The following is a 15,908-nucleotide window of genomic DNA, read 5'->3' on the forward strand; positions in this document are numbered from 1 at the left end:
AGCGAGAGAATCCGGGTCGGGGGGAGGTTCCTTTCGGACAGGTTCCATCTATCACCCGCCAGCTAAAATCTCCTGCCTGTTACTCTCCATCCATCTTCTGCCCTGTGCCCCGTCACCATCGACCCCTCCTTCGCCATGTCTGTGTGAGCCGCCTCCCGCGCCGGCGTGCCCAGGGAGCGCTCGGCTGGGCCGCGTTCCCCTCCGGGTTCGCAGCCTCAGGCCGGTGGGGGGGGTCCCGCTAGCCAAGGGCAGGCCCGGTGCCCAGGGATAGCCATGAGCTAACGGGGGGGCCCAGTGTGTCACGGGGGGGGGGGGAATGCGCTGCAGACCGGCCGCGTGCCGTAAGGGATCCCGGCAGGGCCGTGCTCAGCCCAGGGTCTGTCCCGGCCGGAGCCGCTAACACCTCCACCCCAGGCGCCTCTCCAGAGCGTTTCGGCTGCGTGACCCGCCCAGGCAGGCGTCGGTGGGGAGCGGGGAACCGTTCCCAGGCCGGGAGAACTGCCGGAGCCAGGCCCGGCTCGTGGCACCGGGGCTGGACCGACGTAGCTCAATCTCCCTGGGCCTCGGTTTCCCTCCTGTGCTGCGGGGTCAGAGCCCGGCCTGCCGCGGGGCGGTGGGGAGGCCGAGTGGCTTGCAGAGCAGGAAGGGTGATGGGGGCCGGCTGAGCACCGCAGGCAGCGGGGTAAATTCCTGCTGGGGCCAGGCCTAGGAGCAGTGCGGGGAGGGGAAGACGAGCTCCCCCCACCCCCTGGTGTTACCCCCATGGTGCCGGGCCGTGCCCCCCCCCCGGTAACCGCCCGGCTGTGTCCTCCCAGCTGCTGCACGAGGAGCTGGCCCTGCAGTGGGTGGTGAGCACCAGCACCGTGCGCGAGGCCGTGATACGCCAGGCCTGGTTCTTCTTCCGGCTGCTGGTGAGTGCTGGGGGGCGGGGCCCCTCCCTCAGCCTTGGCTCGGCAGCCCCCCAGTGTCCCCCCCCGCGTCGGCCTTGGCCTGGCAGCCCCCGTAGTGTCCAGGCTCCCCCCCCCGCCCTGCGTCAGCCTTGCCCCGGCAGCCCCCCTAGTGTCCGGGCTCCCGCCCCCCGTCGGCCTTGGCCTGGCAGCCCCCCAGCACCGCCTCTTGGGGAGGGTCCAGACGCGGGGGCCCCTGGCCCAGTGAGCCGCCCCCCTAGCACTGTCCTGCCCCCCCCCCGCTCCGTCTGGCCCCTGGGGCAGTCCGGGGGGCGGGGAGCGAGGCTCCAGGGAGGGGTCCCCGTGCCCAGCGCCGGCGGCTCTCGCCCGCAGGGGAAGTCCATGGCGCTGCACCTGCACCAGGCCGAGAAGCTGGAGGCGCCGCGCCGGCTGCGCTTCCCCAGCCGCTTCGTGGACGACGTCGCCGCCCTGGTGGGCGCCGTCAGCCTCGAGATCGTCAGCCGTTACCAGAAGGTCGGTGCCCCCTCCCCCCCCCGGCCCCTGGACACTGTACCTGCCCCACGGCTCTGGCCCCCCTGCCCCCCTTCCCGCTTAGCTACCCACCCCCGCCGCCTTCATCTATCCCCTGCTCATCTGTCCATCCAGCCAGCCTCCTGTAACCCCCCAGTGTCCCCCTCCCTGTCCGGCCGCCCCCCGGCCAGCCCCCTATTATCCATCCCCATCCCCTGGCTGCCCCTCCCTCCGCCTGCCCTTGCTCGCCCCCAGCCCCGGCTGCGCTCTCACCCCACCCGTTGCTCCTGTGCTGCCAGGAGCCCCGTGTCCCTGGGGGGCATTAACCCCCACCCCCCGGCCTTGCCTCAGCAGGATGTGGAGCTGGTGGAGCGTCTCAACAGCAGCCTGGCCTTTTTCCTCAACGACCTGCTCTCCCTGATGGACCGCGGCTTCGTCTTCAGCCTCGTCCGCATCTACTACAAGCAGGTGGGCTGGGGCAGCTTCCCGTCGGACGTCCTGTGGCTGGGAGTTCCCCAGGCCCGGGCAGGGCCGGCTGGGGGTGGGCGGTTCTCCACTTGGAGCTGCAGCCTCGGAACCGGGGTGGGGGGGGATGTGCCCCTGGGCTACGGGAGGCCAGCCAGGGACCTCCCAGCACGGGGCATGGCGGCTTGTACCGCTGGGCGGGGGGGGCGGGCAGGAAAGGGGGTGATGGTGGGGGGCAGGCGGGAACGGGGGCAGTCGGAGGGACAGCTGGGCCGGGGAGGAGACAGGCGGGAAAGGGGTGATTGTGGGGAAGGCAGGAAAGGGGCGGTCGGAGGGACAGCTGGGCTGGGGACAGGCGGGAAAGGGGGTGATTGTGGGGCAGGCGGGAAAGGGGCAATCGGGAGGACAGCTGGGCTGGGGACAGGCGGGAAAGGGGGTGATTGTGGGGGGCAGGCGGGAAAGGGGGCGGTCGGAGGGACAGCTGGGCTGGGGGGGACAGGCAGGAAAGGGGGTGATTGTGGGGGGCAGGCGGGAAAGGGGGCAATCGGGGAGGACAGCTGGGCCGGGGAGGAGACAGGCGGGAAAGGGGGTGATGGGGGGAAGGCAGGAAAGGGACTGGTCAGAGGGGGACATCTGAGCCGGGGGGATTAACTGGGGAGCTGTCGGCCGCTGGGCTGTCCCTGGGAGCCCAGCCCCCCGTCACAGGCTGCGCCCCCCCCCAGATCGGTAACCGGCTGCCGAGCGCCCAGAACCCCCCCGCGCTGGTGGCGCTGCGCGTGGATTTCCTGCGTATCGTCTGCAGCCACGAGCACTACGTCAGCCTGAACCTGCCCTGGCACCGCCTCTCGCCGCCCGCCTCCCCCTCGCCCTCCGTCTCCTCCGCCACCTCCCAGGTACCAGTCCCGCCCGGCGCCATCTTGTGTCCTGGGCCCGGGGGGCTCTGTCTCGGGGGGGGTCGGGGGCTGGGCCGGGAGGTGCCACTCCGAGCTCTGGCAGCCCTGGCCCGGCCATCACAGCTGGGGGGAGCCCCCGGCCGGTGGGCGGGACTGCCGGGGGGGGGGGATCCTGGCCAGGCGGTTCCCGCGCCCCCATGGCTCCCCCCCCCCCCGTGCTCCCGGCTCACTCCCGCCGGCTCCCCCAGGGCTCGGCCTTCTCCAGCCCGGCGCAGGACCAGCGGGTGGCCGGCATGTTCGAGCTGTCCGGGCCCTACCGCCGGCAGCACTTCCTGGCGGGGCTGGTGCTCACGGAGCTGGCGCTCATCCTGGAGCCGGACGCTGAAGGGTGAGCGGGGTCCCCCCGGGCTCCAGCCCAGAGCTAGTGAGAGCTTCCCGGGGGTGGGGCCAGGACTCCTGGGTTCTATCCCGGCTCTGGGAGGGGAGTGGGGTGCAGTGGTTAGAGGGAGGGGGAAGCCAGGACTCCTGGGTTCTATCCCGGCTCTGGGAGGGGAGTGGGGTGCAGTGGTTAGAGCGGGGGGGGGCTGGGAGCCAGGACTCCTGGGTTCTATCCCGGCTCTGGGAGGGGAGTGGGGTGCAGTGGTTAGAGCAGGGGGCTGGGAGCCAGGACTCCTGGGTTCTATCCCGGCTCTGGGAGGGGAGTGGGGTGCAGTGGTCAGAGCAGGGGGCTGGGAGCCAGGACTCCTGGGTTCTATCCCGGCCCTGGGAGGGGAGTGGGGACTGGTGGGTTAGAGCAGGTGGGGGCCAGGAGCCCGGACTCCTGGGTTCTATCCCGGCTCTGGGAGGGGACTGGGGTGCAGTGGTTAGAGGGAGGGGGGAGCCACAACTCCTGGGTTCTATCCCTGGCTCTGGGAGGGGAGTGGGGTGCAGTGGTTAGAGCAGAGGGGGCTGGGAGCCAGGACTCCTGGGTTCTCTCCCCGGCTCTGGGAGGGGAGTGGGGACTGGTGGGTTAGAGCAGGTGGGGGCCGGGAGCCCGGACTCCTGGGTTCTATCCCGGCTCTGGGAGGGGAGTGGGGTGCAGTGGTTCGAGTGGGGAAGTCTCATTCCCAGGCCCGCTCTCCCCCCTGCCAGCGTTTTCTTCCTGCACAAGAAGGTCATCAGCGCCCTGCACAACCTGCTGTGCAGCCACGACGCCGACGCCCGCTACGCCACCCCCCCCGCCCGCGCCCACGTGGCCCAGCTCTACCTGCCCCTCCTCAGCATCGTGCTGGATGCCCTGCCACAGCTCTATGACTTCACCGGTGAGCACCGCCCCCCGGCTCTAACCACTAGACTCCACTCCCCTCCCAGAGCCGGGGAGAGAACCCAGGAGTCCTGCCTCTCAGCCTCCCCCGGCTCTAACCACTAGACTCCACTCCCCTCCCAGAGCCGGGGAGAGAACCCAGGAGTCCTGTCTCGCTCTCACCCCCCCTCCTGGCTCTAACCACTAGACACCACCCCCCTCCCAGAGCTGGGGAGTGAACCCAGGAGTTCTGGCTCCCATCCCCCTGCTCCCAAGGCTAGGGAGAGGACCCAGGCGTCCGAGCTCCTGAGCCTGTCCTGTTTCCTCTGTCCGGGGAGCCCCCGGGCTGGCTGTGCCCGACGCCCCCCAGCCCTGCGCTCTCCCCCCGCAGAGAACCACAGTCCGCGCGGGCGCCTGGTCACCGTGCTGGGGGACGAAGGAGACGGCGACAGCGGCACCATCAGCCAGTCGGTGGCCATGGCCATTGCCGGCTCCCCCCTGCCCCACGCCCACCGGGCCAGCCCCTTCCCGCCACCAGCGGCCGTGAGTACCCGTGGGGGGGGGGGGAAGTCGGAGCACCCCGATCTCGAGACGGAGCGTCCCTTCCCGGGGTCCCCCCTCCCTCCCAGAGCCAGGGAGAGAACCCAGGCGTCCTGGCTGCCAGCCCCCACCCAGAGCCGGGAGCCCCTTCGAGCACAGCGCCCCCTGGGGGTGGGTGGCATCTGTGGGCTCGTTTGGCCTTGCAGGCCTGTCCCCAGTGAGCAGCCGGGCGGGGGGCCTGCCCCCAGGATCGATCCTAGGCCCCCCGAAGGGCCCGGCCCCGGCTGTGTGAGTGAAACCAGGGCAGCTGCTGGAGGGCGCCCCACGGGGTACGGTCCTGAGCTCCCCCCAGCCAGGCGGGGGATGGGCGCTGACCCCGTCTCTCCCCCCGGCCGGGCGGGGGATGGGCGCTGACCCCGTCTCTCCCCCCGGCCGGGCGGGGGATGGGCGCTGACCCCGTCTCTCCCCCCGGCCGGGCGGGGGATGGGCGCTGACCCCGTCTCTCCCCCCAGCTGGACGGGGGATGGGCGCTGACCCCGTCTCTCCCCCCAGCTGGACGGGGGATGGGCGCTGACCCCGTCCTCCCGCAGCCCCCGCCCAGATGGGGATGGGCGCTGACCCGTCTCTCCCCAGCTGGGCGGGGATGGCGCTGACCCGTCTCCCGCAGCCCCCCCCCCCAGGGGGGATGGGCGCTGACCCCGTCTCTCCCCCCAGCTGGACGGGGGATGGGCGCTGACCCCGTCTCTCCCCGCAGCCCCCCCGCCCAGGGGGGATGGGCGCTGACCCCGTCTCTCCCCCCCGCCCGGGTGGGGGATGGGCACTGACCCGGTCTCTCCCCCCAGCCCCCCCGCCCGGGCGGCACTCTGTCGGCGGAGGCCAGCCGCACCCTGCTGGCCTGCCTGCTGTGGGTGCTGAAGAACGGGGACGCGGGGGCGCTGCACAGTTGGTGTGCGGAGCTGCCCCCCCTGCACCTCGGCCGCCTCCTCGACCTGCTCTACCTCTGCGTGGCCTGCTTCGAGTACAAGGTGGGGGGCTGGGGGGGACCCAGCGGGCCGGGGGGATCTGGGGGCAGGGATCCAGCGGGTGGGGAGCAGATCGGGGGGATCTGGAAGCAGGGATCCAGCTGGCGGGGGGCAGATCTTGGGGGACCCAGTGCACTGGGTGGATCTGGGGGCAGGGATACAACAGGCAGGGGTGGATCTGGGGAACCCAGTGGGCGGCAGGGGATCTGGGGCAGGGTTCCAGCGGGTGGGGGTGGATCTGGGGGACCCAGTGGGCCAGCAGGGGATCTGGGGGCAGGGATCCAGCGGGCGGGGGCAGATCTCGGGGGGCGGGACCCAGTGGACTGGGGATCTGGGGCAGGGATCCAGCGGGCAGGGGTGGATCTGGGGGACCCAGTGGACTGGGGGGATCTGGGGGCAGGGATCCAGCGGGCGGGGGGCAGATCTGGGGGGGGACCCAGTGGGCTGGGGGGATTCCCCGGGGGTCCGATTCCCCAGGGGACTTTCCATCAGCCCCCCCAGTGCTTAACCCGCCCCCCACCCCCAGGGCAGGAAGGCCTTCGAGCGCATCAGCAGCCTGGCCTTCAAGAAGTCGCTGGACATGAAGGCGCGGCTGGAGGAGGCCATTCTGGGCACCGTCGGCGCGCGCCAGGAGATGGTGCGGCGCAGCCGGGGTGAGCCATGGCCCTGCCCCCGCCCCGCCAGCCTGCCCCTGCCCCCCGCCAGCCCTGCCCTCGCCCCACCCCGCCAGCCCTGCCCCTGCCGTGCGGCTCCTGACACCCCCTTCCCGCAGAGCGCCGCCCCCTGGGGGGCCAGGAGAGCGTCCGCTGGAGGAAGAACCTCGCCCACTGGCGCCCGAACTCCGACAAGGTGGACAAGTGCGTGTGCTGCGGCGCCGGGGGCCCCGGGCTGGGAGGGGAGGGGGGGCTCTGGGGGCACTGGGGGGGGGGGGGGTGGTGTGGGAGGATGCTGGGGGGTGCCATGCTGGGGGCGGGGCAGTGGGGGGTGCTGGGGGGCCCTGGGCTGGGGAGAGCCAGGCAGCGACCAGGATGGAAGTGATGCCAGGGAGCCCCGGGCACTGTGGGGGGCTGGCCCTGGGGGGCTCCAGGCTGGGGGCTGCTGGGGCGGTGTCGAGGTGGGGCATGGAGGCTGGGGGGCCATGGGGTGGGTGGGCGCTGGGGGCACCAGGCAGGGACCAGGATGGGAGTGATGCCAGGGAGCCCAGGGCCCTGTGGGGGGCTGGCCCTGGGGGGCTCCAGGCTGGGGGCTGCTGGGGAGGTGTCGAGGTGGGGGATGGATGCTGGGGGGCCATGGGGTGGGTGGGCGCTGGGGGCACCGGGCAGGGAGCGACGCCAGGGAGCCCCGGGCACTGTGGGGGGCTGCCCCTGGGGGGCTCCAGGCTGGGAGGTGGAGGGGTGGGGGGCACCGGGCTGGGGGTGGGAGGGGTGGACGCTGATGCTCCACTCTGCCCCCAGGAGCCGGGAGGAGGTGGAGCAGGAGGTGCTGGTGGAGGGGAACCTGGCGACCGAGGCCAACCTGGTGGTGCTGGACACGCTGGAGATCATCGTCCAGGTGGGGGCAAGGTGGAGTTACCCCCTTCCCTCCCAGCGCCCCCCAGCAGCTGCTGCTGACCTGTCCTGCCCCCTCCCAGAGCTGGGGATGGAACCCAGGAGTCCTGGCTCCCAGCCTCTGCCCCCTGTGAACATCAGGCACTGGTTTCCCTAGGAGACTTCAGCCTCCCGGCCCCCCACCCTGGCAATACCCCACAAGCTCTGCCCCATGGCAGGCTCCCCTCCCCTGGGAGCTCCGCCCCTGCCCCCGAGCTCCGCCCCACTGCCCCCGAGCTCCGCCCGCACGGCCGTGTCCCCGAGCTCCGCCCCTGCTCCCCGAGCTCCGCCCCTGCCCGAGCTCCGCCCTCAGGCCCCTCTGAGCTCCGCCCCACTGCCCCTGAGCTCCGCCCTCACGGCCGTGTCCCTGAGCTCCGCCCCACTGCTCCCCCGAGCTCCGCCCCCTGCCCCCGAGCGCCGCCCCACTGCCCCCGAGCTCCGCCCTCACGGCCGTGTCCCGAGCTCCGCCCCTGCTCCCCGAGCTCCGCCCCCTGCCCCCGAGCTCCGCCCTCAGGCCCCTCTGAGCTCCGCCCCTCTGCTCCCCCGAGCTCCGCCCCTCTGCTCCCCTGAGCTCCGCCCTCACGGCCCCCGAGCTCCGCCCCCTGCCCCCGAGCTCCGCCCTCACGGCCGTGTCCCCGCAGACGGTGCTGCTGGCGGAGGCCCGGGAGAGCGTGCTGGACGGGGTGCTGCGGGTGCTGCTGCACAGCATGGCCTGCACGCCCAGCGCCCTCTTCCTGCAGCACTGCTTCGCCTCCCAGAGGGCGCTGGTGAGCAAGGTGAGCGGGGCCCCCGCGGCTCCCCAGCATAGAGCCAGGGGAGCTGGGGGGTGACCGGGCTGCCGGGGAGAAGGGAGATCGGAGGGGGGAGGGGTTCGCCTGGGCCCATCCCACAGGCGGCTGGGCTGGGCTGGCTCTGGGGGGGTCGCACCCGGGTTCGTGTCATTCCATCCAGAGGGAGTGGGGAAGCCAGGACGGGACCCCAACCCCCTGCCCACTGGACCCCACTCCCGGCCAGCACTGGGTGAGAACCCAGGCGTCCTGGCTCCCAGTGCCCCCCGCTCCCTGCCAGTGCCAAGCGAGAACCCAAGCATCCCGTCTCCTAGCGCCCCCCCCCACATTCCAGCCACTGGACCCCACTTCCTGCCAGCGCTGGGCGAGAACCCAGGCGTCCTGGCTCCCAGCGCCCCCTGCTCCAGCCACTGGACCCTGCTCCCTGCCAGCGCCGGGCGAGAACCCAGGCGTCCTGGCTCCCAGTGCCCCCCGCTCCCTGCCAGCGCCGGGCGAGAACCCAGGCGTCCAGGGGCTCTAACCCCTCTCCCCGCGGCACAGTTCCCAGAGATGCTGTTCGAGGAGGACACGGAGCTCTGCGCCGACCTGTGTCTGCGGCTCCTGGGGCACTGCAGCAGCCGGGTGGCTGCCATCCGTGCCCACGCCAGCGCCTCCCTCTACCTGCTCATGCGCCAGAACTTCGAGATCGGCCACGTGAGTGCAGGCCCCCCGGCCATGCGGCTGTCTCTGGGGTGGAGTTCAGCAGTCGGCTGGGCCACGCCGCCGGCTCCTTTGCAGGTGGAAGAGGGGGGCGGTTTGTTGGAGACTCTGGGGATCCCCCCTGGGCCAGGCCGCCAGGGAACTTGGGCACAGCCAGCCAGCGGGATCCCAGGGGCTGTCTGGGCATCCCCTGCCCTCCCCCCCATGCCAGGAGCCTGGCGCGCTGTGCCCAAGCAGCAGGGGGCGCTGCGGGTTCCTCGGCTCAGACCCCCCCCCCGTCCTCCCGCAGAACTTTGCCCGGGTGAAGATGCAGGTGACCATGTCGCTGTCCTCACTCGTCGGGACCTCGTCCAACTTCAACGAGGAGCATCTCCGGCGCTCGCTGAAAACCATCCTGACCTACGCCGAGGAGGACGCCGGGCTGCGGGACAGCAGCTTCTCTGAGCAGGTACGGGGGGCGGCCCCGAGTGGGGGTGGGACCTGCCCCCATTGACAGGCTCCCCCCCCCAGGGCCCATTCCTGTAGCTGAGTGGGTACCGGGTGGGGCCTGTCCCCAAGGTAGCGGGGGGGGGCACAGGATTCACTCTACAGCCTGGGGCTGGCCCGGCCAAGGGCTCCCCGACTCTCGGCCCCCCGGCCCAGCCGTGCCCCCAGAGTGTGGGGTGATGGGCAGGGAGGGGGGAGTCTGAGCCCGCTGCCTCCCCAGGTGCAGGACCTCGTCTTCAACCTCCACATGATCCTCACCGACACCGTCAAGATGAAAGAGCATCAGGAGGATCCGGAGATGCTGATAGACCTGATGTACAGGTGAGCGCCCGGCCACGCCCCCTGCCCGGCCACGCCCCGGCCATGGCCACGCCCCCTGCCCGGCCACGCCCCCATCCTCCCACAAGCCCTCTCCACCCCCCAGCCAGGTTCATGGTCCTGCCCTCACCCGCTGCCCACCCCCCTCCATGCAGGAATACAGCCCCCCCCAACTCCCTGGAAGTGGCACCTCCCGGTAGAGAAGTGGGGGGCTGAGGAGCAGAGAGGGGAGACTTGCCGCAAGCTCCCAGCCCTGCCCCCACCGCTCTAACCCACTAGACCCCCTCCCCTCTCAGGACTGGGGAGAGAACCCAGGCATCCTGGCTCCCAGCCCCTCCAGACACCCCCTCCCTGGACCGGTGAGAGAACCCAGGCATCCTGGCTCCCAGCCCCCCCATCCCCAGACTGGGGAGAGAACCCAGGCGTCCTGGCTCCCAGCCCCCCCATCCCCAGACTGGGGAGAGAACCCAGGCGTCCTGGCTCCCAGGCCCCCCCTCCCCGGACCGGGGAGAGAACCCAGGCATCCTGGCTCCCAGCCCCCCCATCCCCAGACTGGGGAGAGAACCCAGGCGTCCTGGCTCCCAGCCCGTCTCTCTCCCAGGATCGCCAAGGGCTACCAGAACTCCCCGGACCTGCGGCTGACGTGGCTGCAGAACATGGCGGCCAAGCACTCGTCGCAGGGGAACCACGCCGAGGCGGCGCAGTGCATGGTGCACGCGGCCGCGCTGGTGGCCGAGTACCTGAGCATGCTGGAGGACTCCCGCCACCTGCCCGTGGGCTGCGTCTCCTTCCAGGTGAGCCCCACCTGCCAGGGGGAGCGGGAGAGAACCCAGGCGTCCTGGCTCCCAGCCCCCTGCTCTGACCACCAGACCCCGCTCACCTCCCAGACCCGGGGAGAGAACCCAGGAGTCCTGGCTCCCAGCCCCCTGCTCTGACCACCAGACCCCGCTCACCTCCCAGACCCGGGGAGAGAACCCAGGAGTCCTGGCTCCCAGCCCCCTGCTCTGACCACCAGACCCCGCTCACCTCCCAGACCCGGGGAGAGAACCCAGGAGTCCTGGCTCCCAGCCCCCTGCTCTGACCACCAGACCCCGCTCACCTCCCAGACCCGGGGAGAGAACCCAGGAGTCCTGGCTCCCAGCCCCCTGCTCTGACCACCAGACCCCGCTCACCTCCCAGACCCGGGGAGAGAACCCAGGCGTCCTGGCTCCCAGCCCCCTGCTCTGACCACCAGACCCCGCTCACCTCCCAGACCCGGGGAGAGAACCCAGGAGTCCTGGCTCCCAGCCCCCGGCTCTGACCACCACACCCAGCTCACCACCCAGACCCGGGGCGAGAACCCAGGAGTCCTGGCTCCCAGCCCCTGCTCTGACCACCAGACCCCGCTCACCTCCCAGACCCGGGGAGAGAACCCAGGAATCCTGGCTCCCAGCCCCCTGCTCTGACCACCAGACCCTGCTCACCTCCCAGACCCGGGGAGAGAACCCAGGAGTCCTGGCTCCCAGACCCCTGCTCTGACCACCAGACCCTGCTCACCTCCCAGACCCGGGGAGAGAACCCAGGAGTCCTGGCTCCCAGCCCCCTGCTCTGACCACCAGACCCTGCTCACCTCCCAGACCCGGGGAGAGAACCCAGGAGTCCTGGCTCCCAGCCCCCCCTGCTCTGACCACCAGACCCCGCTCCCCTCCCAGACCCGGGGAGAGAACCCAGGAGTCCTGGCTCCCAGCCCCCTGCTCTGACCACCAGACCCCACTCCCCTCCCAGACCCGGGGAGAGAACCCAGGAGTCCTGGCTCCCAGCTCCCACCACCAGACCCCACTCCCCTCCCTGAGCTGGGGAGAGAACCCAGGAGTCCTGGCTCCCAGCCCCCTGCTCTGACCAGCAGACCCTGCTCACCTCCCAGACCCGGGGAGAGAACCCAGGAGTCCTGGCTCCCAGCCCCCTGCTCTGACCACCAGACCCCGCTCACCTCCCAGAGCTGAGGAGAGAACCCAGGAGTCCTGGCTCCCTGCTCTAACCACCAGACCCCGCTCCCCTCCCTGAGCTGGGGGGGGAACCCAGGAGTCCTGGCTCCCAGCCCCCTGCTCTGACCACTAGACCCCACTCACCTCCCAGAGCTGGGGGGGGAACCCAGGAGTCCTGGCTCTCAGCCCCCCCACTAGAGTCCCCTCCCTGCCCCATCCCCAGGCAGGCCTGCGCGCTGACCGACCCCCCAGCCCCTCTCACCGCCCGTCTCCGGCAGGGCATCTCGTCCAACGTGCTGGAGGAGTCGGCCGTCTCGGACGACGTGCTGGCCCCGGACGAGGAGGGGATCTGCTCCGGGAAGTTCTTCACCGAGCTGGGGCTGGTGGGGCTGCTGGAGCAGGCGGCCGCCTTCTTCACCATGGTGAGCGCCCAGGGAACGGCCCTACTGCCGCTGCCGGCCAAGGGAGGGAGCCTGCCTGGGGGGGGGGCAGTGCGGGGGGTTGCCAGGGGGTGTCTGGGCCTGGGGGAGCCGGGCAGGGGCAGGGCCTGGCCTCTACGGTCCCTGCCCCCTTTGCTCACGTGCCTGCGGGGCTGCGACCCCCGTCTGACCCCCCCCAGGGCGGCCTGTACGAGGCAGTGAACCAAGTGTACAAGATCCTCATCCCCATCCACGAGGCCAACCGGGAGTTCAAGAAGCTGGCGGCTCTGCACGGCAAACTGCAGGACGCCTTCGGCAAGATCAGCAGCCAGGTGGGCGCCCGCCGGAACTCCTGGGTCCTCTCCCTGGCTCGGGGAGGGGACGGGTGCGCTTAGAGCAGGGGGCTGGGAGCCAGGACTCCTGGGTCCTCTCCCTGGCTCGGGGAGGGGACGGGTGTGCTTAGAGCAGGGGGCTTGGGAGCCAGGACTCCTGGGTCCTCTCCCTGGCTCGGGGAGGGGACGGGTGTGCTTAGAGCAGGGGGCCTGGGAGCCAGGACTCCTGGGTCCTCTCCCTGGCTCGGGGAGGGGACAGGTGTGCTTAGAGCAGGGGGCTGGAAGCCGGGACTCCTGGGTCCTCTCCCCGGGGAGGGGACGGGTGTGCTTAGAGCAGGGGGCCTGGGAGCCAGGACTCCTGGGTCCTCTCCCTGGCTCGGGGAGGGGACGGGTGCGCTTAGAGCAGGGGGCCTGGGAGCCAGGACTCCTGGGTCCTCTCCCTGGCTCGGGGAGGGGACGGGTGTGCTTAGAGCAGGGGGCTGGGAGCCGGGACTCCTGGGTTCTCTCCCCGGCTCGGGGAGGGGAGTGGGGTCTAGTGGTTCGAGCGGCAGGGGCTGGTAGCCAGGACTCCTGGGTTCTCTCCCTGCCTCTGCTACTGTCTGCCTGCGTCCCTGGGCAGGTCCCTGCCTGTCTGTGCCTCAGTTTCCCGCACTGCACCATGGAGTGATTTCTGTTAGCCTGAAGGGGGGGCCCTTGGCTGTCGTGTGGGCATGGTCCCTTGGTGGGAGCGCCCCCTTCTGGCAGAGATGTGCATTGCAGGGGAGTGGACCCCAGCCTCCCCTGAAGGCGGAAGGGGGGGTGCCCGGCTGGCTGCAGTGGGGAGCTGCCTCGGGGATGCCCGGTTCTCTGGGGTGGGGTGGGGTGGGGGGCAGTGTTTTCCGATGGGTCAGGCCTCACCCCCGAGCCCCGCCTGCAGCGTCCGGGGGGGTCGGGGCGTGATGCGGGCGCGGCCCCGATCCTGCGCTGCGGGGGGAGGGGGCGGGGGGGTCCCGACGGCAATTGACGTGCTCTCTCTCCTGCTCTCTCCCCCACCCTGCGCCCGTCCTGTCAGAGCGCTGGCTGGGAGGTAGGACACGTATGTGTGTGCGCCCCCGCCCCCCCCCAAGCCAGTGTGTGCAGCCCCCGACCCCCACCCCCTGCATGGGCCGGGCTGCCTGGCGGAAGGGCCTGTTTCTAACCCTGCCCAGCTTGGGAAGTGGGGTCTAGTGGTTAGAACGTGGGGTGGGGGGCTGCGAGCCAGGACTCCTGGGTTCTCTGCCCGGCTCTGGGAGGGGAGTGGGCGCTGGTGGGTTAGAATGGAGGGGCTGGGAGCCAGGACTCTTGGGTTCTATCCCCGGCTCTGGGAGGGGAGTGGGGGCTGGTGGTGAGAGCAGAGGGGGCTAGGAGCCAGGACTCCTGGGTTCTCTCCCAGCTCTGGGAGGGGAGTAGGGGCTGGTGGGGGGGGTGGGGCTGGGAGCCAGGACTCTGGGGTTCTCTCCCTGGCTCAGGGAGGGGGGCGAGGCCTAGCGGTTAGTGGTTAGTGACCGCGGCCATGGGCGGTCGTCCTGGGCGTGATGAGTCACCAGGCTCGGCTGGTCCCTGCTTAGCACCCACTTCCGTGCTGGGGGGCCGGGTAGCCCTGGCTGGGAAGAGCTATGGGTCAGGACAGGGAATCCCCAAAGGGGGTGGGGGTGCAGCCCCCCCCCGCCCCAGTGTGTCCAGGGCGACCCCCGGCTGTGACCCTGGTGACCTTTCACCTCTGAACAGGGGGTCAAAGTGGAGGTGGCTGGGGGTGGCAGTGCCTCGGGGGGGGGCTGCATGGTTGCAACGGGGGTGGCAATCTGTCCTGGGCCCCCCCCCCCCCAGCGCCATGCCAGGAGCCACTCGCTGCCCCCTGCTAACCTGCTGCCTCTCGTCTTCTCTCCCCGGCCGCCGGTCCTGCCCGCTGCTGCTCCCCGGCCTCGATGCTGCGGTAAGTCGCCCCCCTGGGGCATCCCACCCATTTGGGGGGGTTCCCTGGGCCGTGGGCAGGGGTGGGGGCTCAGTAGGGGGCGCTCGCGCCTGCCCCCAAGCTGTTGCTGTATCCAGCTGTCGTGCTGCACCCCAGAGGTGGCCGCACTTAAGGGAGAGCCGAGCCCATGAGGTGCTTGTGGCCCCCGGCTCTTGGCCTCTGCCCAGCCCCCCGGGCCCTGCCCGTCCACACTCACCGGCCCTGCTCTGCCCCAGGCCCCAGCGCATGTTCGGGACGTATTTCCGGGTCGGGTTTTACGGCAGCAAGTTCGGGGACCTGGACGAGCAGGAGTTTGTGTATAAAGAACCGTCCATCACCAAGCTGGCCGAGATCTCCCACCGGCTGGAGGTGAGGCGGGGGCGGGGGGCTGGGAGCGAGGGGCACTGGCAGGATCGGGGGGGAGCCCAGGACTGGGGGACCTGGGGGCTGTGACTCGGTTGGAAATGGCCCCTGCTCTCCCCCTCGGCCGGAGCCCCGTCGGGGTGGGCGCGGGGTGTCCCGTGGGCTGGTTCTGCCCCTCGCGCTGCCCCCCGGCTCCCCACAGCGGGGTGGGGGGAAATCCTGCTGGATTTTGGCAGCTCTCCCGGGAGCCTGACTCGGTGCCCCCCCTTCACAGACCCCTGATCCCCAGGCAACCCTGCCCCCTCTGCCCGTCATTGTGGTCCCTGGGCACCGAGGCGAATCCTGTCTGCGGCTCGGGCAGCTCTGCCCCGGGACAGTGGGGTGGGGGAGGACACACACTGGGCCTCCATGGTCCCTCCGCTGCCAGCCAGGGGGACCCAGGGCTGTTCTGGGGGTGCCGGCCGGAGGCTCCTTGGCTGGAAAGTGGCCGGTTCCAGGCCCGGCCCCATAGAAGGGGGGGTCTCTCCCCACACAGGAGTTCTACGCCGAGCGCTTCGGGGACGACCTGGTCGAGATCATCAAGGACTCGAACCCCGTGGACAAGGGCAAGCTGGACCCCAACAAGGTAAATTGCCTGGGCCCATTGGGGTACACGGCCGAGATCGGGCCCCTCCCTCCCCCACTGCAGCGGAGGCTGCCAAGATCAGGGCCCCCCGTCACACCCCAGGTGCTGCACGGACCCCAGCTGAGATTGGGGGTCCCCGTCGTGCCGGGTGCTGCCTGGACACAGCGAGACAGGCCCTGACACGAGGCGGGGGGGAAACCGAGGCACGGAGCAGGACAAGGACTCGCCCAGCTCTGGGGCCGTGAGGAGGGCGGTGTGGGCATGGGGCTCCCTGGGGCTGGGGGGCAGATCCCCACGGCCTCCCCCCGCCCCCCAGGCCTACATCCAGCTGACCTACGTGGAGCCGTTCTTCGACACCTACGAGCTGAAGGAGCGAGTCACCTACTTCGAGAAGAACTACGGCCTGCGCTGCTTCCTGTTCTGCACCCCCTTCACGCGGGACGGGCGGGCGCACGGGGAGCTGCACGAGCAGCACAAGCGCAAGACGCTGCTCACCACCTCGCACGCCTTCCCCTACATCCGAACCCGCCTGCCCGTCGTCCACAAGGAGGAGGTGCCGCTGGGGGGCGCCGGGGGGTGGGGGCTTGCCAGGGGCGCTCGGCAGTGGGTGCTGGGCTATGGGGCATGAGGTGGGGCCTCGGCAGGGGGCATCGGGCTGCGGGGAGTGAGGTGGGGGCTTGCCGGGGGCACTGTGGGGTGGGGGAGGGGCGCTCGGCAGGGGCATCGGGCTGCAGGGAGT

General features: G+C 71.4%; 1 protein-coding gene across 9 annotated transcripts in view; it reads left to right on the forward strand.

Moving 5' to 3' along the window:
* The window catches only part of DOCK6 (dedicator of cytokinesis 6), a 47,421-nt gene that overhangs the window by 28,827 nt on the left and 2,686 nt on the right, over nt 1–15,908 (forward strand). For 4 of the 9 annotated variants that reach the window (XM_039514358.1, XM_039514361.1, XM_039514363.1 and 1 more), the window contains 22 exons: nt 816–911; nt 1,281–1,421; nt 1,770–1,886; nt 2,606–2,776; nt 3,025–3,164; nt 3,908–4,077; nt 4,450–4,601; nt 5,441–5,623; nt 6,147–6,273; nt 6,393–6,477; nt 7,075–7,171; nt 7,848–7,982; nt 8,535–8,687; nt 8,983–9,141; nt 9,400–9,500; nt 10,099–10,291; nt 11,740–11,883; nt 12,081–12,212; nt 13,264–13,278; nt 14,425–14,550; nt 15,080–15,169; nt 15,486–15,722. In XM_039514358.1, the coding sequence (XP_039370292.1) occupies nt 816–911; nt 1,281–1,421; nt 1,770–1,886; nt 2,606–2,776; nt 3,025–3,164; nt 3,908–4,077; nt 4,450–4,601; nt 5,441–5,623; nt 6,147–6,273; nt 6,393–6,477; nt 7,075–7,171; nt 7,848–7,982; nt 8,535–8,687; nt 8,983–9,141; nt 9,400–9,500; nt 10,099–10,291; nt 11,740–11,883; nt 12,081–12,212; nt 13,264–13,278; nt 14,425–14,550; nt 15,080–15,169; nt 15,486–15,722 (2,964 nt within the window). The remainder of the gene's footprint in view (nt 1–815; nt 912–1,280; nt 1,422–1,769; nt 1,887–2,605; nt 2,777–3,024; nt 3,165–3,907; nt 4,078–4,449; nt 4,602–5,440; nt 5,624–6,146; nt 6,274–6,392; nt 6,478–7,074; nt 7,172–7,847; nt 7,983–8,534; nt 8,688–8,982; nt 9,142–9,399; nt 9,501–10,098; nt 10,292–11,739; nt 11,884–12,080; nt 12,213–13,263; nt 13,279–14,424; nt 14,551–15,079; nt 15,170–15,485; nt 15,723–15,908) is intronic. The other 5 variants (XM_039514359.1, XM_039514362.1, XM_039514364.1 and 2 more) reach the window with 2 other exon arrangements.

Source organism: Mauremys reevesii, linkage group 25 (assembly GCF_016161935.1).
Source record: "Mauremys reevesii isolate NIE-2019 linkage group 25, ASM1616193v1, whole genome shotgun sequence".
Classification (NCBI taxonomy): Eukaryota; Metazoa; Chordata; order Testudines; family Geoemydidae; genus Mauremys; species Mauremys reevesii.